Source organism: Tripterygium wilfordii, chromosome 6, assembly GCF_013401445.1.
Source record: "Tripterygium wilfordii isolate XIE 37 chromosome 6, ASM1340144v1, whole genome shotgun sequence".
Lineage (NCBI taxonomy): Eukaryota > Viridiplantae > Streptophyta > Magnoliopsida > Celastrales > Celastraceae > Tripterygium > Tripterygium wilfordii.
Genome location: NC_052237.1, coordinates 3231407 through 3255912, shown reverse-complemented (window position 1 = coordinate 3255912; position 24506 = coordinate 3231407). Strand labels below are relative to the sequence as shown.

Below are 24506 nucleotides of genomic sequence, written 5' to 3'. Positions count from 1 at the left end.
GGATAGTTTATCCCATAGCGGATTCCAAATGGGTATCTCCTACTCAAGTGGTCCCCAAAAAGTCCGGAGTTACGGTAGTTAAGAATGACAAGAACGAATTGGTTCCCACTCGAATTCAAACCGGGTGGCGTATGTGCATTGACTATCGTAGACTCAATATGGTTACTCGAAAAGACCATTTCCCCTTACCCTTCCTTGATCAAGTCCTTGAGAGAGTGGCGGGTAGAGCCTATTATTGCTTCCTCGATGGGTATTCCGGATATAATCAAATAGAGATTGCCTTAGAAGACCAAGATAAAACCACATTCACATGTCCATTTGGAACTTTTGCTTATAGACGCATGCCTTTTGGGTTATGCAATGCTCCGGCTACCTTTCAAAGGTGCATGATGAGTATCTTTAGTGACATGGTTGAGAAGATTGTGGAGGTCTTTATGGACGATTTCTCGGTTTACGGAGATACCTATGACCAATGCCTTGCTAATTTGGCATGTGTGTTAAAAAGATGCGAGGAGAGCCAATTGGTTCTCAATTGGGAAAAGTGTCATTTCATGGTGACACATGGAATTGTATTGGGACACATTGTGTCATCCAAAGGGATAGAGGTTGACAAGGCAAAAATTGAATTAATTCAAAAGTTACCTCCCCCTACATGTGTTAAAGATGTGAGATCTTTTTTGGGTCATGCGGGTTTCTATAGAAGGTTCATTAATTCTTTTAGTTCCATTGCCAAACCTTTAAGTAACTTGCTTGCTCAAGATGTCTCTTTTGAATGTACACCACAATGTCAAAAAGCCTTTGATGATTTGAAAGGTGCCCTAACCACCGCACCCATTATGCAAACTCCCGATTGGAGTATGCCCTTTGAACTCATGTGTGATGCAAGTGATGTGGCGGTTGGGGCGGTCCTAGGACAAAGAAGAGAAAAGAATGCTCATGTCATATACTATGCTAGTAAGACTTTGAATGATGCTCAAGTGAATTATACCACCACCGAAAAGGAATTACTAGCTATAGTCTTTGCTTTGGACAAGTTTAGGTCTTATTTGGTTGGCTCGAAAGTCATCATCTTTACCGACCATGCAGCTTTGAAGTATTTACTTTCAAAAGCGGATGCCAAGCCTAGGTTGTTAAGATGGATTCTCTTACTTCAAGAATTTGAACTTGAAATTAAAGATAAGAAAGGAGTGGAGAATGTAGTAGCCGACCATTTATCTAGACTTCCCGGACAAAATTTGATTTCACATGGCATACCCATCAATGAACATTTCCCGGATGAACAACTCTTCCTCACCAATGCCATCTCTTCCAAATTGACTCCATGGTATGCGGACATCGCCAACTTTTTGGTGTCCGGAAAAATGCCATCTCATTGGAGCAAGATTGATAGATCCAAATTTCTTCGCAATGTGCGAAACTTCTTTTGGGATGACCCCTATTTGTTCAAGTATTGTTCCGATCAAGTGATTCGGAGGTGCATCCCCAATAATGAATTTGAAAGTGTCATGGCCTTTTGCCATAAATATGCTTGTGGAGGCCATTTTTCCTCCAAAAAGACCGCGGCCAAAATTCTTCAAAGTGGCTTATATTGGCCTTCTTTGCACAAAGATGTCCATGCTTATTGCCTATCTTGTGACAATTGCCAAAGGTTAGGTAATTTAGGAAAACGTGAGATGATGCCCCTCCAACCCATTAACATATTGGAAATTTTTGATTGTTGGGCCATTGATTTCATGGGACCCTTCCCTAATTCATTTGGTTATTTGTATATCTTGGTTGGTGTGGATTATGTGTCAAAGTGGGTGGAGGCCATTCCTTCTTGAACAAATGATCACCAAGTTGTGATAAAATTTTTAAAAGAAAACATTTTCTCAAGATTTGGGATGCCTCGAGCCATCATAAGTGATGGTGGGTCTCACTTTTGCAATGCCCCGGTTAGAACTTTGATGAAACGATATGGCATTTTGCACAAAGTTGGCACCCCATATCATCCACAAACAAGTGGCCAAGCGGAATTGGCAAATAGGGAGATTAAACGTATTCTTGAAAAAACGGTTGGTCCCAATAGAAAAGATTGGTCTTCAAAATTGATTGATGCTTTGTGGGCTTACCGTACTGCATATAAGACTGCCCTTGGAATGTCTCCTTATAGACTTGTCTATGGCAAGGCTTGCCACTTGCCGGTGGAATTGGAGCACAAGGCCTATTGGGCCATTCGCACTTTGAATGACTCCACCGATCAAGTTGGGGGGCATCGCAAACTCCAAATCCAAGAGATTGAGGAGTTGAGGAATGATGCTTTTGAAAATGCTAAAATTGCTAAGCTTAAAATGAAAAGATATCATGACAAGCACATTGTGAGAAAAGTTTTTCATGAGGGACAAAAGGTTCTTTTATACAACTCCCGGTTACACTTGTTTCCCGGGAAGTTACGTACGAAATGGGCCGGACCTTTTATTGTCCGCAAGGTTTCCCCATATGGAAGCATTGACATTGATGATCCTAGGAGTGGAAAGACTGTTAAGGTTAATGGCCAACGTTTGAAACCATACTTGGAAAATTTTAATGAATTGGCCGAAGAATGGGACCTTATGGATCCCATCCCTTCCTAGTGTGCGTGAAAAGATCTCTCTTGTATATATGTTAGTGTTAGTTTGTTTTTCATTCATTTTTGGTGTGTTTTTGTATGCTCACAATCTCTTTCACAAATTTCTTCTTGCTTTGTGTTTCATTCTTGACATTGGGGACAATGTCTCATTTAAGTTGGGGGGTGAGGAATTGTGAATCCATTGTGAAACTTGCTTTATTTTGGTGTGCTTTGTGAATATCAAAAATTTGAAAATTTGGAAAAAAAAAAAGTCTTGTTGTGTCATGCTTGGATAGTGTGGTTGGTATTAACTTTTTCAGGACATGCTTCGTTTCTCATGATTCTGACCACTTTTGACGAGTATGGTATGACTTCCTACCCTCTATCCTATTGTGTTGTGCTTTGCTGTTCATACATGCTAGATGGACTTTAGGAGGGGACGGGTAGGTGCTTTTGGGGATTCACTACCAATTTGACTGTTAATTTCTTATTCTTGTTCACACGTGCAAGTGTATAGTAGGTTCCTTGGTTTCTTTTGCGAAATCGATGCATGTGATTGAGTGGGATGACTATAATCAATTTCTCTTGGAATGATTGAGACCTAGTTTGATATAGAATTGTGTAGTTGAGCAGACATCTTGGCATTGAAGCATTTGTATGACTGTGTTTTTGGATCTTTTGTCTGAAAAAAATTACCTTTTTACCCTTCTAATTCCTTTGAGCCATTCTTCATTGATATACATTGGGTTTTGGGTGATTCTCTTCATTGATATTCATTGGACATCCTATAAGCGTGTTCTTCAATAGCTTTGCATTCATTACATTTGATTACTGAGAAGTGTGATTTTTGTATGTGCCACTTGCTTATGAACTTAGGATTGATTGATTCATTAGGTTGAGAGATTTGAGCCTAGCCTATTCATTTGTGAGTGATCATAAGCCTATATTTCTTTAAGCCTTTTATTTCACTTACAAGCCTTGTGTGAACCATTTTCCCAAATATTTCCCACCTTTGGTTGCAAGGTTGGGTAGGAGCCTCAAAAATAAGTCGGCAGTGATATTATCCCTCCTTATTCTGAGAAAAAAAATTTGAGGGTGGTTGTCACCAAAAAAAAAAAAAAAAATGACGCATAGAAAAAAAAAATCAAAAAGAGGTGTATGCAATAAAGTTAATCCTTTGTGTGAAAAAGATGAGAAGTGTTTGAAATTGTGGTACAATGGAAGAGGTGACAAAATGAGAACTTAGCTCACATGTTTGAACTTAACCTTGCAACTTGTTACCTAGTTCCAAATTCTTCCTACCTTGTCTCTTAGCCACATTACAAACCATTTAACCTTTTGATGAATTTGATTCAAGGTAAGCAAGCGAGTTGGCGGATGCATTAATTGCTCTTGTAGGTGATTTCTTTCTCAAAGCTATGCCCATCCAAATTATCTTTTATAAACACATACATTTAATCCAATTGTGTAAGTCATTTACTTAGCACAATGTTTTTATATTTTTGTGTACATTTGGGATTAGGGATTTATGAACACCAAAAGGTTCCGTAACAAGGTTTTACTTGTGTGGATGTATTGAGTTGTCTTGCTTGATTGCACTTATATTTTTCATAGTAAAAAAAAAAAAAAAATGTTCTTAGTCATCTTTGAGGGGATTTGAGATTGATTTTCTAAAGATTTTGCATGTTTTCGACTAGCGGGGGAATTGGGGGATTAGCTCTATTTCTTGCATGTGAGAACTTAAGAATAAATTATGGTGCTTTCAAAGTAATAGTGGATCCCTTGGTAAGTGTTTGTGGGTATCGCTCTGATAAGCCCTCACGAGACTACAACTCGTCCACTAGGGTGACCTAGGGGTTTAAAGGCTTGTTGCATGTGCTAAATGCAACCGTGATGCCTACGTCAGTGAGTTAGGATTTTATTTAGCAAATTTTAGTTTTAGGTAGTGGTTGCATTGCTAGGGACTAGCAACGTCTAATTTGGGGGGTGTGATTGGACCTCTATTTTGAGGTTTTAATGTCCTTTAATTAGGATGTTCTAGCACTTAGTTAATGTATTTGATTGCATTTTAGCTTAATTTTACACTTACAAATGTTTCCCCTTGGTTTTGTAGGAATCGGACCTTGTTCGGGCAAGTTGGAGCACTTTTTGGGCACTTTTTGCTGTGAGGTGTCGGGACACTTCCCAAGGTGTCCGGACACTTACCGTCAGTACCCGTCCGGACGCTTTCTTCACAAATTGAGATAGAGGCTTCAAAGTTGATGGACGCATGAAGTGTCCGGACAGCCGTCCGGACACCCGTCCGGACACCTGTCCGGACACCACCGCGGAACTGCAATTTTCCTGCACAACATTTCAAGGGCATTTGGGGTAAATCATGTATATAACCAATGGGGAACGTTTGTATAAGGGTAGTTAGGTATTTTCAATGGTAAAAGGAGGAGAAAACCCTAAGATTTCTTCTTCCTTCACAGAATTCATCTCCTCCAACTTCTTGCCTCCATTGTTTTTCTCTCTATTTCTCTCTCTAAGTTTTTCTTGGTTTCTTGTGATTTCGTGTGTAGACATTGATTTTCATCTATAAAATTGATGTTTATGTCCATTATGATGAGTGGCTAAGTTCTCTTTCTAGTTTCTAGTCCCAAACGGTGGGTGCTCGGTTTCGATTACTTAAGGTATGCTCAAAGAATCGTAGCTTCGATTTCTCTCTTTTAATTTCGTGATAGTTGTGTGATTGGATCTATGAGAATGACATATTTGCTTGTATTCTTGGATTGTCTAGTCTAGGGATTGCATCTAATGTGTTCGATTGAGAATTGTTAAACCCATTGCATGATTTCCTTAATTAATTGAGTTTTCCATTGCATAGCTATTAATTATGTGTATTGATGATGGGGTTTTGGGTTAATTTAGGAATGTGCATGGGAGAGTTACGGTTAATTGATCTTTGAGTGTGAAACTAGGGTGTTAGCCAAGCCGAGCCCCAAGGGGGAACATTAATCCATAATATTAGGTGCTTATCCCTTTGCGTTCATCGTAGATTAAGAGACCCGATGGCCTACATGTATGAATTGAAGTCTTATATCCCAATTCTCTTTGCATATGCATGATTGATAGTATCACACAATGCATTGTGTATGGTTGTGTGTGTTTGCAATGATACCTTGAGTATGAGAACCGAGTAGCCACCGGGACGGACTAGAGACTAGGTTTTTAATTAATTGCTTTAAATCCAATTTGTGCTTACTTTGATTACAAAATCGCTCATGCTACCGAGTCATTCGGCCCATTTCTTTTACTTGCTTTTATTTGATATTCATTGTGTTTATTAGTGTTAGCTAGTCATTTGCATATCATTCACTTCAAATTTGCATTGCTTCCTCGTGGATCGATACCGGACTCACCGGTTTATTACTTGACGATACCCTACACTTGGGGTAAGTACACACACACACTTTGGTGTCGGTCACATCACAAGAAGGAGAAAGAGAGAAATACGAAGAAGAAAGAGAAAGATAAAGGTGGGTTTATCAGGGGTAAGGATGAGATGGTGATTGCAGGTAGAGATGTGCAAGGATTTTGGAAAATTGATTGCTGATAGCAAATTACCTATGTTATGCTATACATCTCGGTACACTATTGATGCTAAATTGCTAATCTTCTTTGTTTTCGTTGAGTTTTATTTGGTACTTTAAAATGCAAGTTTCGTCTTGAGTTTTATGTGTGTATTTGCAGTAGGTTAGGTATGGAATCAACATGCCATGTAACTTGAGCCTAGTTTTCCTTTTCTTATCTGATGGTGTACATATTTTTGCACCTTATTACACACCTAAGGCTGTCATGTGAACTTGCAAGTTAAGTGAGGTCTGAATCTTAGAGCATTATGGGTCATGTCAATCTCTAGGGTTAAAGAGAATGCTGGAGTGTGGAGAAAATAAGAAAGCTTAGGGTGAGTAGTTCAACACTTCAACTTTAACTATTATACTTCCGCCATAGGAAAATAACGAGGTGGGATGATCCTCTCTTGTGTACAGGGAGAACTACTTGCTACATCTAAAGGGAGAGTTTTTGTGGATTATTCAATGCATATATTAGGCATGAGAACAATAGGTGATAATATCTATTGGTTTCAAAGGCTTGAGGAGTTGAGGTATAGAATGTGCTTGTGAACTTCTTGAATGGCATTTTGTCACACATCCGAAAGCTGACAAATTTTGAATCTCAAATATGAGTGTTTCAACTTCCTTGAGGACAAAGTAGGTGAACAAAGAGAAATTCGAGGATCCAGGTCACATTTGCTATCTGGGAAAAGAATGACACATGAATGTTAAATTATTCCACACGCACACTCAGCCAGCAAAAAAGATAATAGACTGAATGAATATAAAGCAAACTAACCTCATCAGGTCTGTTAGCAAGAACTCGAAGGAGTATGAGCTGCAGATTGCAATTTAAAGCAGACGTAAGCCTTCCTGTCTAAACAATTAAATTTCGAAACCTTGATTCAGAAGCCACATATGGTTACCATAACCTTCCTCCATAGTTGCCACTGAAGGTATCCCAACAGGATCTCTAGACTGAAATTTGCTGAACTTACATCTCTTCCCTCTGCACTCAACTTGATCTTATATCATGCCTATCTTCGCATGAATCCCATCTATGAGCCGACTAGGTTGCAATGAAGCAACTAAGCCACTTGAGTCGAGAGAAATATGCTAATCCCTGTTTCTTAATTCATTCACCTTTAAAACTCGTTTTTTTGTGGGGTTCTTTTGTTCTATTTTGGTTGAAGGAGTTGCCAAGAGAAATATGCTAATCACTTTGGAAGGGATTTAGCAATGGTTAGAACTCTGTCATTAGTGATAGTTCAGCATTGACGGTGCTGGTTCTAGATTGTTTCTCCTAAGAAGCGACAGCAGCTCAAAAAGTGGCGCTCAAATAAAGTACTAAATTCAATTGTTCTTCAATCTAAGTTTTTGGAAGGTATCATTGAGGAGAACCAATAGTAATGCTGTTAAATCCAATATATGCACATTTCATTGCACAACTAATAGCTGCGTTAATATTTGATCTGTGAAATGTGATGGATGAATAACCAGACCCCATATTTCCATGATACTACTATTACTGATAGTGTAACTTTTTGGTTCTGGTTGAAGAAGAACTGAGTCACTATCTGCAAAGTTCTGTTATTTATTTCACAACTTTGTCAGGTACACTGTCAAGTGATTGCACGGAACTATACACAAGGAAGAAGGAACCTCAATGACAATATGAAGTTGATATCTTGGGTAACATCTGTGAATTCACCCCTGATTTTCTAGTTACCTTTGCCTTGATACTCGGGGTCACAGAATTCTCCTCCAAGATCATCACAGGCTTCTTCTAAAAACACCCTGTAATTGGATCAAATCAAGATATCACACTTTAGTTTGTTTTCCTTTCTGATTCTCAACTTCTGTCATTGCAAATCAAAGAATAGGGTTCTTAAAATCTTACGTTTTGGGATTTTTGTAGTCTATATACTCTCTTTCAACCTGTTCTGAAGCAGGTTTTGGCACTGTGTTTACAGTCTCTGGTTTGAGCTTCGTTTCTGGGTACATTTCAACATCACAAGCTTCCCCACCGATTGTCTCGCAAGCCTCAGCCGGGAATACACTGCTTTGATCCCCATTAAAGTAAGCTTTTATTAATTACAGCCAGTGAAATTATATTCTCAGCTTGAACTAAATTTCACATTTTCAATCAAATATTAAAGCTTGAATATATAATCATAGCAGTAATTAGAAGACTTACGAGGTCATGGAGCTGTAATCAACTGTTGTAGTGTCTGGTTCCACCTCAGCTGCTCTGATCTGAGGAAATTGGCGACCTTGAATCCTTGCAATGGATTTCAATGGCAAAGAAGGTTTGGTGGGTATTACAATCGAAAGAGGTGGTGACACTAAGTTCATGGCTACCTGCATTTTTGAAATTGCTTCTGTCTGAATTTGGTCTTTTTTTTTGGCGCTATTACAGTGGAACTGGAGTTTCAAGCTATACATATATCATAAGCTTGGTTGGTTGATGAGTTCTGGAAGAAGATAAGGTAGCAAGATATTTATCTTGAATAGGATATTGGATAAAGATAAGAGTTAAGTGTTTTTGACCAAGCCTGTGATGGTGGGGACTGGAGAGGGGGCCTGTCAAGCTTGGACTTTTCTCTACAAATAATTGGAAAAATACAAACTGTTGTATGGCTCTATAAGAATGAATTACTCTTCCTAAAGATTTAATTTGTTGGCATTAAGTTATATAATTCCCACCCCTCCAGTAAAAATTCAAATCCATTACAGACTTTCCTTGCCTAATGATTTAATTAGTCTGGAATAAATCCTTCTAATTTGTGAGATTTGACCTCTACTCACCACAATAAGACCTCATGATTTATGAAATGTTTTAAGTGTGGTGCATACTATTCTGACGGATCAAGATTTATACACATTCAACTGTCTTCCAACGGACGCGCTAGGTTTGCTCAAATATAGAAAAACCAGTAGACTGAACCTTGGGAAAAGATGGTGCGAACCCATAGATGGAATCTTAGGCAAGGGAGGTCATCTGACATGTACGTGCTACCTCCCATCCCATGCCTTTTCAACTCATCCTTTTGGAGCCTGCTCTATTTCTACTTTAGACTGACCCAATTTGCATGACCTGCCAGTACTCTCTCTCTCTCAACATCCCCTACCAACACCACATGCTTTTCCCTTCATATCCACCTCATGAAGATTAGTTTTGTCAGCATACTATAGCAAACACTAAACTCATTCCATGCCAACCAACTTGCAAAGGATGAAACATACATGAGCCACAAAACAATGCATAAAACACTCATTACATTGCAAATATTAATTTCTTAAGATATCATACAATCTTGAAGCTCATGTAGTTTGAGTTAGATCATCTTCTTCTTGTCCACAGGGCAAGCGTTCGAGTCTTGCTCCCCCCGTCCCCTAGCCATTGTGGGCTCTTATCATAAGTAAGGAAGATACATTCTCTTGTATTGAACTATGAAAAGGCTTTTAAAGTATTATGGATCAAATAACTTTATTTAGATCAAACAAAGAGGATTCCCTGACTGGAGCAGGAAAATGATCCGTGATTCCAATAAAGTTGTGTTCGATGAAACCCCACGGTTGTTAGAAGGTGAGAACACAATAATGCAGCAATTGCCCCACAACATTTGACCTTATCAGTTGGCCTTTCTTTTGAGTTGGTAGTGAGCCACTTCACTAGTCTTCATATTATGTGTAAAGTGTGTGCAATTCCAACAAAATCCCAAAAAAATGGATCAAATTTCACAAATGCAACTGGAATTAAGGACTGTTTAACTTTTAATCTACTTACACTTGACTTCAGAAGCTGTGAAGTTGGGTTAGCATGTGAACAAGCTGATCACTGGAAGGCCTATCAGTGGGCATATCCGAGAGGCACACAACAGCAATCCTCACTGCCATCAGCATTTCGTCTTCCTCCACTTGTTCCCCGAGAATGCTCTTGTCCAGTGCTTCTCGTGCCTCCCCGGCTTGCTGCAAATGCCGAAGCCAGCGCCCTAAACTCCCCCCGCTCACTGCTTCGCCGAAGAATGGATCGGTGGGGTCTCTACCAGTCAGCAAAACACCCAATATCATCCCAAAGCTGAAGATGTCACTCTTATCTGTATACCTATTGAAGATTGAAAATTCATACATCAAGCTAAAACACAGTAACCGGAAATTGAAATTTGATTCCAACAATTTAATGAGGAAGACCCACAAGATATAATCTGGTGAGGAATGCAGGGCCTTTTCACGGGTTCAAATAACAAAACCTAGTCCTTTCCTTCAATAAACAGAGACCAAAACAAACAAAAGAAACATCCTATCATTAGCTTTATTACCCTTTAGAACAACCCTCAACACACCACCACCACCACCATCCAGGAAAAATAATAATACCAAAACAAGCATTCAAGTCGAAACAACCACGGATTCATAGACATAATCTGAAAACTATAACACCATAACTTTAATAAACAGCAGTAATCACATTCAAAATAACTTTAGATTAAAACCCAAACACAGATATCGAAAATAATCACACCTGAATTTACCTAACAAACTATCGAATTTTATAAATCTAAATTACATACCTGCAATCCTGGAAACACTCGGGAGCACTATACCCAGATGAAGCCCTATCCAAGTTTGGCATAAGCAAACCCAATCCAGAATCAGTCAACCTTGGCTCAAACTCAGAATCTAAAATCACATTTCTAGGCTTCAGATTGTAGTGAAGAATCTGTGGAACACAAGAACAATGAAGATGCTGAAGCCCCTTGATTACCCCAACCGCAATCCGAAGTCTCACTTCCCAGCTGAGCTCCAACTGGTTCTCTCTAACTCTGTTCATTGCATCCTCAAGGCTACCAGTGGGGACATAGTCATAGACAAGGTAGAACCTCTCTGTTTCGCGGACATAGGCTCGGAGAATCATGACATTTGGGTGGTTTAAGTTTGCGAGCTTCTCCAATTCCTGTTGTATCTTCCTCTTGACCGACTTGCTCTGCGTTTCCGGTGAACAACCCACGGTGGGTTCAAGCCTTTTGACGGCAACGGTGAACCCATTGTCGAGGGGGGTTAGGTAGTATGTCCCATTGGGGCTCGAACCCAGGTGGTGGGTCTCGTTTGACAGAGCCGATTGAAGGGTCTTGCGGTTGATTTCAGGAGAGAAGACGACAGAGCCTTTGAGGATTGGAGTTGTGTTCATGTAGCGGATGAAGAAGCGGACCATAAAAGCGAAAACAATGGCTCCGGAAAACCCAGTTAACGCTCCCAAGAATACACTGACAACGATCCTTTTGGGTCCATTGTCGAACCGGGGCGGATTAGAATACGACTGTGACGGCGGCTGTGGCTTGGGTTCTTGGCATTCCACTGTTTGAAAACAAAGAAAGAGGAGGAAAAGTAGAGTGGTTGTGGGCATGTTGTAAATTTGGGAAGTGCATCTTGTTTTCTCCATTGAAGCCTAGAAAAAGCTACTGAACCCACATCTTCAAGTACTGTGATTCAGACGAAGATGGAGAAAAACTGTCCTAATTCCAAAAACCCATCTCAAAAGTTTCCATCTTTTGACAAACCATGTATTCAAATCTCTAACCTGAACAATATATCAGATAAAGCTCCAAGCTCGAAATGAAAATAGTAAGATAACAAAACGAATTTCAACTCAAAATCTTCTGGAGAAAGACGCTGGGAATCGTTTGGTCATCTTTAGAGAATCACTTTGACCAGAAAAATTGCACGCATAACAGCTCAATGACCAATCAACAAACTTTACCACATTTGTTGAATAAATGATAAGTTTTGTGAGAGTAAGAGCTCACAAATCAAGTATTTTGCTATTAAACAAAATTTGCAGATTCAAGCAAGAAAATATAACCCTTCGCTTCAGGAATGATTAGTGGATAACCATTTGCAGTTCTTGTACCGCAGACACGCTGAAATGAAGTTGATTAGAACAAATGGCTGCAAAACTACAAAGACTTAGCTACTCCCCCGTTCTCTCTCTCTCTCTCTCCCCCACTCTCTTGTGGAGTCTGGTCTCAAGTTTCTGGAAAGACAAAACTGGGTTCGCGACTTCCCGCCTTTAACGACATGGTGGGGTCCAAAGCCACGTAAGCCGGAGCATCGCTTCTCGCTGGTGTCGCTGTCACGAGGCCGAAAGCGACGCATCGAACTGCGTGTGAGAAGGGGGGATGAAATCGATCCCCGCCGTTGGTTATCTGTCTAGGATGAGATCAAGACCGTTGACAAGGACGTAATGGAATTTGTGCAAGCCTAAGATTTTTTGTGTAATATGTTAATGGACTGTCTTATCATGGGATTAGTAAAGTTTACATCTTTTTTTTTTTTTTGTTGGTTGGAGAATACTTGCTTTTCTGTTTCTGCTTTATATCTCCTATTTAAAAAATATAATTAGTTCCTTAGAATAATAATGATGGTCTCTCGTGGGAATAGAAGAAAATTCTTTTCTTTTAGATTGAACAGTCTGGAGATTGGACTCTCACATACCCATTTTGATTTCGTCACTCATTGTAAATTAGAGTTTCTTTAATGATAAAAATATTGGACTTTTAAATTTTCTTTTTCTGTATCAGAATAATATTACTACCTTTAGCCTTTAGGTTATGAATAATAATGTGGCTAAAATCATGAAATAGTTATCTTTGCACATTAAAAAAAAAAAAAAAAAACCTCACTACTAGATTCAATACCATTCCTGTGCTCTACATATATCAAAATGAAACTCCCATTTAACCGTCAACCAATCACATAAGCAAGTCCAATAACCGAAGGCATGAAATTTTGTCAGAGTTAACAAAATGGCACAATTTGAACTTCAGGTTACTGAAGTGGAACGTTTAAACAATTGGTGTGTAATATGAAACGTGACAAATGTTACATCAACCCGCGCAGGCGCAATAGAAGACTTAGCTATGAATTACTCCTATTATTACACTAGGTTTAAAAACAAACATTTTCCTTCATAATAAATTAACCGAACACTGCTCTTAGCATTAAGCATAGAAGATCCCTATAGGAGGAAACACACAAATATAATCCACGCGAGTATGCGATAATGCTGTTCTCAATGCATGAGAACAGAGCAGCACTCTATGCAAATGATAAAAGAACCAAAATTTATGCTTGCTTTTAAAGCCCAAGAAGCAACAACCAGATTACCAAACCTCGTTGAAAGAGATGGTAATTCGTCACAATAATTCAATAATTTACACAGATAATAAATATTCATTAAAATGAATCAATGTACAAACACACAATGCCCTGATCTATACTCGCATCTCTATCACAAAAACGAACTAAACTGATTCAACAAACCATGTTTCATCTCATAGAACCCTTCCAGAAATCTTCAAACAGCTCGCATTCAATACTTGGGGCATTTATAGATGCATATGTTGAAGACCAATGCAGCAGGCACAGCAACCTACAAACCTAACACCTTTCTCTATTTCTTGCAACACTGGTGAACTATTCAATGGAGGACCAACTTTTGTGCTAATAAAAATACAATTTACAGAAAACTTTGCCATTTCATTCTCCAATTCCTAGTTATTAGCATTTAAATACATCTCTTTTCAAAAACTATCCATTTGAGTCGGATAATAAAGCAAGGACCTCATTATCAACAAATTTTGACTCTACTGCTAGCTCAAGTGGAGTTTTACCTTCCCAATTCACAGCCTTTGCATCAGCTCCCCTGTAAACATGAATGTATATCCTTTAATAGGAGGAACTCAGATGACTGGGTAACTGCAAAAGATGTAAACAAGGACCAATCTGATACCTTGTAAGGAGCAATTTTGCAAACGCAGCTTTGCCTCTAAGAATACAGCGGTGGAGCGGTGTCTGACCTCTTGAATCAGTTGAATTTATGTTAGCACCATACTGTAAGAGAAGTTCTATCATGCCAATGTCTGCAGTTTCACAAGCGATGTGAAGCAAGGTACAGCCATCTATATCCTCCAAAGTTTGAGGGACACTTGTCCCTTCCAAGTTCAAAGAGCTAGTAGAGGACCTGTCCAGTGAATTTCCCGTTGAGCAGCTAGAACAGTGGTCGATGCTTGTCTGCTCTTGCAGTAGCATAACTTTAGCAAGTGTTAGAGAAGAGCTGCAAGATGCTTGCCCATACACCATGTTCATATCTGCTTCATGATTGACAATGAGACGATATACAGCTTTCTTGTCATTGACACGAACACCCTCCAAGATCTGTTGTGCCACCGAAAGATGAAATTGATTGTCTTTTGGCTTGCGAACAAAACGCTTTTCTGCATACTGCGAACAGAAAACATTAAATGAGTAAGCAACCAACAATCACACAGATTAAAGTGCAGTCTAGAGTAAACAATAATAACCACACAAATATAAGCACATCTCCAGTAAAAACAAGTTAAGAGTATGCAATCAAGTCAATAACATTTTCATGCAAAAAGTACAACCAAGCTCAATTAACATATCCCCCACAATGTAACCCTATACATAACTCTCCCCAAGTAAAAAAATAAAACCAAAAGGGAAGTCTATGAGTAACATAGTTACACCTTTGCATGAATGAACTTCTCTTTTATCGCAATGGAATCGGCATGACTAGGTTTGCCCGTGAGAAACAGATTTGGTTTTTCCAACTTGCATAAGCTTCACCAGAACATGATACAAATGTCAGCAACCAGAATTAATAAACAATGAAATGCACTGCAAGATAGAAAAATTAATCTTAATAGAATCATAATCAACGGCTCTTTACCCTGGCGGGGTAAGATCGACCTGAAAGGCACTTCTTGGCTGCAACAATTCCTCCCACACTGAGTTGGCAAAGGTATTCCCCAGAGACTGAAACAAACTTATGACAGAAGGTTCCCACGCTTTGACATCAAGTGTAAGAGACCTTACCTGCAATCGTAGTCAACAAAAAACTAAGAGCCTAACAATATGAGAGGAATAAATTTCATTTCCCATAGAAAACAATAATATACATACATACAAATTACACAATTGGTACATAACTGCCAACTTCACTAACTGAGAAAACCATTGATCATATACAAAAATTTCACAACTCTGATTGATGGAATCATCAAAGATTTGACTCTTGACTTTTTCGAACCACAGGGACAGTTAGAAAATTTAAGGTTCAACAAAAGCAACAACTGAAATGTGTGGAATAATGCCCAAGCAAATTATTGTCTAGTGTTTTATGAAGAAACGTGGAAATAAACAACACAAAAAAGTAGAGATTATCTATGATAGGAAACTTTTTCCCCGGAAGACAACCACCACAGATCCCGCAAACTATCTCATAAAACACTAGACAATAAATATCCTCGGGCATTGAGTTCTCTGCCTCATTCAGAAACCTCCTGATAAATATCCTCGGGCATATACAAGGGAGGCCTGTAACTATTCACCTTCTCTCTTGACAGAGAATGCCATCTATTAATCATGATCACGGCCTCTCTCTTAATTACTTAGTTTCTCAAATATCTGTTGACAAAACATATATCGAGATGACATTACAGTATCATACTTCGGGGATGCAAAAATGATGCACAGAAAACAGTGTCACTTGCCTTTGATATGTGAACACCAAGATTGCGGTGGACCCCTGAACATTCAATGCAAACAAGAACACCAAGATTTAGAGAAGCCCAGTCAGGTTCAGGGGCACCACAGTCAGCGCATTTATCATTCCCACATGTTCTTCTCAGCATGTCAATCGGTTTCTGAATTTTCACAGAGAACCGATGGTGTTGCACATTTCTCAATGGTCGTTCATGATGTGCAGTAGAATGGATCCTTTCAGATGTATATTCCTCAATGGCATTGTTGTCAAAGTCAGCACTTTCAAAGGAGCTACTCTCACTGGCTGACCTATGATGACCGCTTCCCATGGGACTAGCTGTCAGACACTGAAACATGATGGACTACCATCATCAACGTGAAAAAGAAAGCCAATGGTCACTAATCAAATGAATATTGCCAAAAAGTACCCTTTCAGGAGTCTGAGAACTAAGTAATGAAGCAATAACTCCAGTTATCTTTTCAATCCAGTCCATCTGATCTAGAGCACTCTCTGCCTGCACTGACAAGCATAAATATCAGGAAGGATGCATCACCAAACAATAACCATAAACTAAACCATAACGACAGCCCTTAGCAGAATAACAGAGAAAAAACTAAAGCATTGCATAAAATTAACTTATACACAAACACCAAGTAGTACCTGCAATGTATAATTCTTCGTTGGTGAAATTATCCTGAAGCAAAACCGTAGATCTGACTGGTCAGCATCAACTTTGATTGTTGATGTAAGAAGGTTGACAGTGTGATGAGCAACAGATTTCTCATCATGAACTCCACCATGATAGTGAGAGGAGAGCCAACGACTCAGCAGTCCAGATCCAAGCTCAGAACTGTTCCGCTGACCAGAAAGGTGCGAGGCAGACCCCTGAAAATGTAATGAATAACAATAAAGGAAGTATATCATAAGCAAACAGATTTCTACAACATCTACAGCCCAACTTACTTTCTGTATGAAGTACTTACAGATGCTTTGCTGCACTGTTTGCGATAATAATAAAGCATTCCTCGGCTGTCAAGAACAAAAAATCGTCTTTTCCAATCACCTCTCAAGTTTGAAGAACGTTTTGAAAGATAGCCTTGTCGAATGGTTTGAACCTGAAATTTTCTGGTAGTTCAGATGAAGGTAGATAAATAGAAACATGAGGACATGTCAAAAGGGCATAAAGCTTTCCATGAACAGAGTTCAAGATAAGATATTTTCTCAAACCTTTCCTTTAGCAGCAGATTGCATAACTGCCTCTATCATTTTATGTGAACTTCTGCCGATGGCTTGTATGCCATCACCAGTGGGGGATGCATTAGAACCATTAGAAGACCACTTACTCTCACGATCAATCTGTCTTTTGTATTCTTGCATCCTTTCGTTTAGAGCTGCCTGCTCATAGTTGGACCTTTCTCTTGATTGCTGTGCATAAGTCAACACCTACCAAGAAATAATAGACACGCCACTTTCATCATTTCCATTGTAGAACCATAAATCCCAGACTTCTAACAAATCAAAATGAAGCTCCATGCCCCAGAATTTCAGCAAAGCCTTATAACTTATTTTCACAAATCTACATATCCATGGGACACAATAAACAGACCAGTATTTTAATATTCTCAATTATAACATAATCTAAGATAAGTTCTTTTTCATTCAAAAAATATAAATTACTCACATAAATTTTTGACACCCACAATTAAGGAGTAAGATTTTATTTGGCTTGCCAGGATGCAACAAAATATGAATTACTCACTTCTAATTTTGACAAGTACACCATCACATTGTAAATTTTAGGGCCATCACATGAAGCCTTGCCAAGCATCCAAGCAAGACAAGAAACCTCCTTTCTATTGTTGCAGATATGCTGTTCTTCTCACATAAGTTTTGGGTGGAGACCCTACAGATGTTGACAAGTAGTTGATGGCTAGCATATCGCTTAACTTCTCACTCTCTCTCTCACTTATTTCATATAACATCAATAGAATTCTGCACGCTGTGCAAAACTTGAATATGATAATGCCAGCTCATATACAGCAATCTAAAAGTGAAATATAATAACAAACCTGATTAATGTATGGCTCCATTTGATGCAACAACTCATACCCCTACATGCAATAAAGATTCTTTATCAGAACATACACGATAAATAATCTCGGGACTACAGGGAAACATTAGTATGTGAACCACCTGTTTAAAATAGCGAAGATGAGCATCCATTGTCCCACTGACTGCTTCCAGAAATTCAAATCTCTTTTTTGCTTCAACATTTGAAAGAGCAGTGACCTGCAAAACCAAGAGATCAGGGGATAAAAGCCTCGGTCTAGCAATAACATCTTGAGCTGAATCTGAAACCTCCGAGAGTAACAACTCTTGATGATAGAATTAACTAACCAAATTAAAGCGAGCATGCTCGAAGGAAGACCTTGAGTTATGAAGCTCCTGAAGTAGTTACAATTGTTCATAAGTAAAAAATTAAGCATCTTGTTCTTTTTCAAAGGATAACAAATCAATATGACAACTACATGAACGATAATTTGGAGGGCACCACAAAAATTCAGCTTTTGCTTAATACCTCCTCCAAAATATTTGCTACATCAGTTTTTGTTCCTTTCTTTAGTGATAGAAACTTCTCACGAGCCTGTCACGTGGAATGAACAAATTCACCAATGTCAACAAATTAAATATAGAGATAAATATCTGCAATCCCTTCACGTAGATTCAGAGTTTAGGATGCTCAAATTGCCTTTGCATAAAAAATACCGTAATTGCAGTCAACATTACTATCAAAACAGCTGCAAATGCCTGGAAATATATTCAATAAAAAAAAACGGAAAGGAAAAAAAAAAAAAAAAAAAACAGGTTTAAACTTAATTCTACATAAAAATGTATGCCTTTTCATTTCTTAGGAATTCTACGAGGATTAAGTCATACTATTGCAATTCAAAGAGAGAAACAAAAGGAAAAACTATATTTGTAGCCCACAGATGGAAATTGATCAAAATGTTGGTGTAACATTTATCCTCCATGGAACAAAGCATCCACTACAAGTCAATCCACATAGTCTAATCATCAGCTGGTGATGGGGTGGAGAGAGTGACCGCAATATGTTCTCTCTGTCCACCACATCCCTTGGATGGGGCTACTGCATTTGCACCTATTCCTATTGTAGGTAAGCCGGATCTGCTCATAACTTCAAACTTCAACAGAGAACTATTCGCATATGTTACTGGATAGTACACATAAAATAAGTTTTGCAAGTTCAAATTCCAATGCTTCTTAAGGGACTTCAAACATATATAATCTTAGTGGTTCCTGCTGAATTCCAGTTGGCCTGAAGACCTAGGATGCCTTCATAAATATTCAATCTTGTCATTGGAAAAGATTCAATCTTGTCATTGGATTCACTAAGCAAATTGACCGTTGAATAAGAAACTTGTGTGAGTTTGAAACTAATATTATAAATCACTCTTATCACAACTTCTGTCCAAGGAAGAGGAGAATCACAGTTATTTTATAAATTCATCCAAAATGTTGATCGCAATAACAGCATAATAAAATTTATACAAAAAAAAAAAAAGAAGCATAATAAAGAATCTAAGCACAAAGAAGCACCTGGTCATAAAGAAGGCTTGCTTTGTCAAATCTCTTCCTTGCTTCCTGCACTAAGACATGATATTCTGTAACAAATACTAAAACAACATCCATGATAGGAGAACATCATAACATACAGATGCCTTTTGCTTTGAATGAATGTTTTTCTTCCCTCACACATTTTGTCTTTTGCAGCAATCTGATGTTTCTCTAAAATCCTTACTCATTATACAGATGCTCGAAATTTACAACATAGAATAATGTTCACAAAGTAAAAAAGTTTGGCAAGGAAAACAAGAATTTTCCAAAATTTGAGCTGTAAAGAAATGCCAACAGGAAGTTGTAAGTCGGATTTGGATTTCTTCCCACAATTCATTTTTATATGGCAATGGATGAAAGAAATCGTTAAAAAAATTCAGATCACAGCCTTGCAGATTCCCTGTCGAGTGTGAATCTGGTTAGCCGACCTTTTACCATGGCTATACTGCACATTTTAAATATAATTTCCAAAAAGAATGGACAATGTCACAGTACCTTGACCTCAAGCAAATCAATGTTGACAAATTGCAGTAACCTATCATTCAATATGTGTTCAACCTGGAAAAGAAAAGAACAATAAAAATAAGAATGTTACTGACTTAGAGAGAGAGAAGGGTATCAATTTTCAGATAGCTTGCATTTACATAAGACGTCAACATTAGATATTCGATATATTCTTTTCAATTGTTGAAGAACCACCTAAGAGGTGAAGATAGAACCAGACAATAGAAAATGCTATCCTGTACAGCAGCCTGATGCTTTTATTCAGGCTATGTTCAAACAAGTGAGCTGCAATTAATACAAACACAGGTAACAGACCAAGTGTAGAATGAATCCTACATATGATCACATATGCAATTTCTATAATGACGCATTGAATTGCCAAGAATAAACAGTAGAAGAATGAAGTTGGAGTTAGTGCACTGTTATAAACTTATAAGGTCTCAATTTATTCCCCTTTTACCTTAAGCTCCAAAAAAAAATCAAAAGGAGAGTGAAAGGAAATAGCTAATAACATAGGGACGAAGACCTTGGACAAAACTTATCAGTATAACAGGTGTCCGTAGTCTTTTCCTGTAAGCCAGAACTCTGGTTAGGGCGAATACCAGCATTTTACCTGGGATCGAAGTACTTCTTTGTATGTCCCAATTTCTCTTAAGGCAATGGTGAATTTGGTCATCACAGTGCCTGGAGCAGCAAATCAAAATAAAGTTGTCTCAGCGATAATCAATCAGGAGCTAAACTCTAAAGTACCAACCATAACCACATCTCTTCTTTTTTGTACGGCAAACAAGCCACAACTACATCTTACAGATGATCATGAGAACTTACACTCGAACAACTAAAAAAAGGAGAATATGTGACCATCAACATCTAAATTCTAGACCATAAGTGTAACTAAAACTCAGAAATACGTACCTCCAAAAGCCACACTAATAGGATCATTGTGTCCTCCTCCGAAAGTTTCTAGGGCACTGGCAAAAGCAATGTCCCCGTCATATCCCTCACCAAGTCCCTCACTGCAAGCAGAAATCCAATCATAAAGTCAAAAACAAAGAAAAGCCCATAAGATAAAAGTAATCAATTTTCTTAATCAAATACAAGAGTGATGATTGAAAGCTGAAACAACATAGAGTCCTTGTTGATCAATAAATTATGACTGCTTTTTTTAATATAAGAGCACTTTTGCAAGTTTAAACACCTTGGTATAAAAGAATGAAACACAAAAGAAAAGCCAACCAGTCACTTTCCTTTCCACCCTTACAAACTCCCCTGTTCTGATTTTATCTTTCCTTTGCTTTTTTTCCTTGTACCATCTCTATATTCCATTTTTAAATGAAGAAAATATATCAATATGAAAAACATGTGTTTAAATCCCGAGTCTTCCCCTGTAGTGCATGGTTGAACTTTGTCCGCTGGTCCACAAGCAGCAACCAAATGTAAGGAGGGTGTTGATTCACTGTTATCTTATCCTCTTCTAGATTAAGCTTTTAAAATACGTGGTGTCTTAACAGTAAACAAGTTTCTGCATCTCTAGATATTTAAGATTCATAAGAGGAAAAATGTGAGTCATGCCAACCAAATTGTTATCTATCTATCTAAAAATAATCAGCTAAGATATAACCTGTTCTTTTTACCAGAAACTTTTGGTGTGTCAATCTGCACCTAAAGGGAAAGGAATTTGGAAGCAGAAAATGAGAAACACACCAAAATTATCTTCAACATAATTAGAGCAAAAGTGCAAAACATCGGAAGTAAATAACATTTTAAAAGTAAGAACAAAAAATCCTCATTATTCTATATGATTAGGGGCCAACTTAAAGCAGAGAATGTTTTATTGCTTTTATAGGCATAACAACACTATAACAGAATAGCGAACCAATGGGTGGAAAGAAAAATTTAAACAACTAGTATAATATGTTAAAAACTTAAAACTTAATTTCTAATTAGCCACAGAAACGCATTAATAAAAAATACATACGTATATTTTCGACATCCTTTGTAAAACTTTAAACTTCTCTCCCTTAATGATTCAGCATTTTCCTCCATGGATTGTATCTGCCACCAAAGAAATTATCAACAATCCAACACCATGAGAGACACTGACAACACTTGCATTATACATGACACAAATATTTGTGTCTGCATTAAACCCAACATGTCAGATACATAAATTTCTGAAAGTCAGTACAGGGAAGTGTGGAAAAGAATCAGGAAACAGAAGCTGAGCTGTAGCAAAGTACAATACACTGTGCAAATTTTTTAAAGCAAAAAATAAAGTTATTATTATTATTATTATTATTATTATATATAGAACACATAAAAGGAAAACAAGAAGACTCACGAAATTAAAGCCATAAAAAAGAAACAATAATTACTCCACAAAGACTTAAGGAACAACAAGCTAGTCTTAGTTTTCTTAACACCCCAATTTGTATCGAAGAAGCATCCAAAACAATGACTACTACATTTATATGATGCACAGATAAACAGAAACACTCACAAGTCACACAAGAAACATATATCATCATCAAACAAGTTTATTTATCACCGAGCATTTATGCAGGAATAATAAGATTATGAAAAGATCGAAAAAAACTTGAGAGATATCATTGGTAGATACACTAAGCACCATAGAGGGTCATCCTTCAAACTGTGTCCACCATATTAGTATCTTTAGAGATCAATAGACACGGCTGAGATTGTTTCATTGATACCTGGTTTGATTGTCTTAAGTTCTGGACTCATTATCTCCCTGGAAGTGTATTTGATCTTTTAAACTGTTCTTCTTTGTGATTTGGGGGTTGCTCCCCTGTGTTGCTTCTTTTAATAAAAGTTTTCAATTCAAAAAAAAATAGACACGGCTGAGATGGGCAACACTCCAACACAACAAAAGGGAAAATTTTCCCAGCTTAAAATCTCATTTATGAATCCTGAGATCGGCAATGCTAGTTACTGAATAGATAGGGTATTAAACAGAAGAATCTGCCTAAGTTCTTGTATAGAAGATCATAGGATAGCATAGAAGCTCCAAACCTTTCCGTTTATTGATCGTTTAGATCTACATTGGCCCTCAACCAATAACTGCATATGTAATTCACGCCCTCTAGATTAAATCATAACCATTGTGGAAGCAATTACAAATTCGTAATTCCAGTATGCTAATATCTACCCAACGATTACGTTTCCTTGAACTAACTAAATTAGCAATACATACAATCCTAAACATTTTTTTATACACACGAAAATCATCCGATTCACTGGGAACTGGCTGTCATGAAGGGATTTTTCAGCTATGCTTCATCGAACATACATCACAATAGCTCAACCTTCATATTTTAAGCCTTATATTTTCTCAACAATCAAAACCAAGCATTGCGACACTACTGCAAAAGACGTCAAAAATACAGGCCGAGACAACTAAGGTCGACAAGCAAAGGAATATTAAAAATTCTAAAAGAAAATTCATTCGCTAGATACAGCTTCGTCGAAGCCAATGAAGAGACAAAGAGAAACAGACCTGCTTCCGGAACATGGGAGAGTCATCGAGCTTCGCGAAAGGCATCTTCGAGACCACGGTTCCAGCTCTTCTCCACAACGAATCTCAATTAGGCATCACGTCTACGCTCGATCCTCGCATTTGGAAACCAATCTGACCGTCTTAAACTACCACAAACCATCGGCGTCCAAAAGAGATCTCGCATTCCAGTCGCGATCACTAAACCCAAAAAAACAAAGCAGAATTATTCACCTCCACCTTTCAAACATCTGCAACCAACTCTCTTCTGACAGGTTCAAATTCGCCAAATAACGTCCTCTCTTCACGAAACCCTAGAAGAACAATCAAAAAAGAGCAAAACAGGGAACCCTAGAAAGAACAGGAAAACACGAGAATGATTTGGTTATGGCGGTCGGTGTTTATCGGGAATAGCAAGGACTAGATTAGGCCGAGCTTTGTTAACCTGAGAATATCGAGACCACGTGAGAGAGAACGGGGAGAAGAAGAAAGGGAGACAAACGTACACAGAGAAAGAGAAGAAAAGGCGTAGAAACACAGAGGCAGGGAGGGCGCTTTTTTGTTTGTGTTTTCGTTTTTTTTAACCTTCGTTTTTTCAGCTTTGCGAGCCAAATTAGGAGAAGAGAGGAAAGGAGACGAACTGAAGGGGCTTGATACGACGTCGTTCCACTTAACTTAGAGTGGTGTTACGAACTCTCAGAGCGTCTGACAGTGGTGGACTTTACACGGCGACGAGGGAACGTAACCTCTCACCAACACCTGTAGTCCTTGCGCGTGTATCGCACACAAGGAGAATATAGACAATGCATATATAAAATGATAAAATTATTCTACCTTCCATTCTTTTTTATTTTATACTATTTCCTTCCCACTTCAAAATCTCTAAATCCAAACATATTCCTAGAGTATTTCCAAATAATAAATTGATCGAAACCTTTTTGAAATGCTTCTCACCTTAAATCAAAAGATTTAAACTTATCAAAAAAATAATTCTTATTCTTATAACTAAGTGCTCTGGATTTGAACCTCATCTCAATGCTTATGAATTAAAAAATCCACTCTAGCTACCACATATCCAATAAATATTTATATTTACTG

At 38.1% G+C, this 24506-nt stretch overlaps 3 protein-coding genes across 6 annotated transcripts; all 3 read right to left on the bottom strand.

Annotated features, from left to right (window-relative positions):
* Positions 1-7754: 7754 nt before the first annotated feature.
* Positions 7755-8634, bottom strand: LOC119999771 (light-regulated protein, chloroplastic-like). Of its 2 annotated transcripts, none has more exons than XM_038847513.1 (3): positions 8384-8634; positions 8087-8248; positions 7755-7983 (listed from the first exon to the last, which is right to left on the bottom strand). In XM_038847513.1, exons 1-3 carry the CDS (start codon positions 8629-8631, stop codon positions 7908-7910), a joined length of 486 nt encoding a protein of 161 aa, XP_038703441.1. In that variant the 5' UTR covers positions 8632-8634; the 3' UTR covers positions 7755-7907. The 2 variants fall into 2 exon arrangements, with proteins under 2 accessions (XP_038703441.1, XP_038703442.1); XM_038847514.1 differs by having other exon boundaries at positions 8087-8245; positions 8384-8620.
* Positions 8635-9389: 755 nt separating this feature from the next.
* Positions 9390-12233, bottom strand: LOC119999770 (inactive leucine-rich repeat receptor-like protein kinase CORYNE). Of its 3 annotated transcripts, none has more exons than XM_038847511.1 (3): positions 10761-12233; positions 9977-10294; positions 9390-9866 (listed from the first exon to the last, which is right to left on the bottom strand). In XM_038847511.1, exons 1-2 carry the CDS (start codon positions 11627-11629, stop codon positions 9985-9987), a joined length of 1179 nt encoding a protein of 392 aa, XP_038703439.1. In that variant the 5' UTR covers positions 11630-12233; the 3' UTR covers positions 9390-9866; positions 9977-9984. The 3 variants fall into 3 exon arrangements, with proteins under 3 accessions (XP_038703439.1, XP_038703440.1, XP_038703437.1); XM_038847512.1 differs by having other exon boundaries at positions 9390-9861; XM_038847509.1 differs by having other exon boundaries at positions 9390-10294.
* A 1171-nt stretch (positions 12234-13404) lies between these two features.
* On the bottom strand, positions 13405-24056 carry LOC119999769 (ADP-ribosylation factor GTPase-activating protein AGD3-like). Its single transcript, XM_038847508.1, has 19 exons — positions 23412-24056; positions 21873-21949; positions 20810-20910; positions 20508-20578; positions 19886-19948; positions 19373-19417; positions 18333-18398; positions 18152-18199; positions 17948-18043; positions 17824-17865; positions 16982-17197; positions 16738-16869; positions 16415-16639; positions 16182-16268; positions 15762-16100; positions 14939-15084; positions 14736-14829; positions 13979-14469; positions 13405-13891 (listed from the first exon to the last, which is right to left on the bottom strand). The coding sequence occupies exons 1-19, from the start codon at positions 23454-23456 to the stop codon at positions 13777-13779; spliced, it is 2499 nt and encodes an 832-aa protein (XP_038703436.1). The 5' UTR covers positions 23457-24056; the 3' UTR covers positions 13405-13776.
* Positions 24057-24506: the final 450 nt, after the last annotated feature.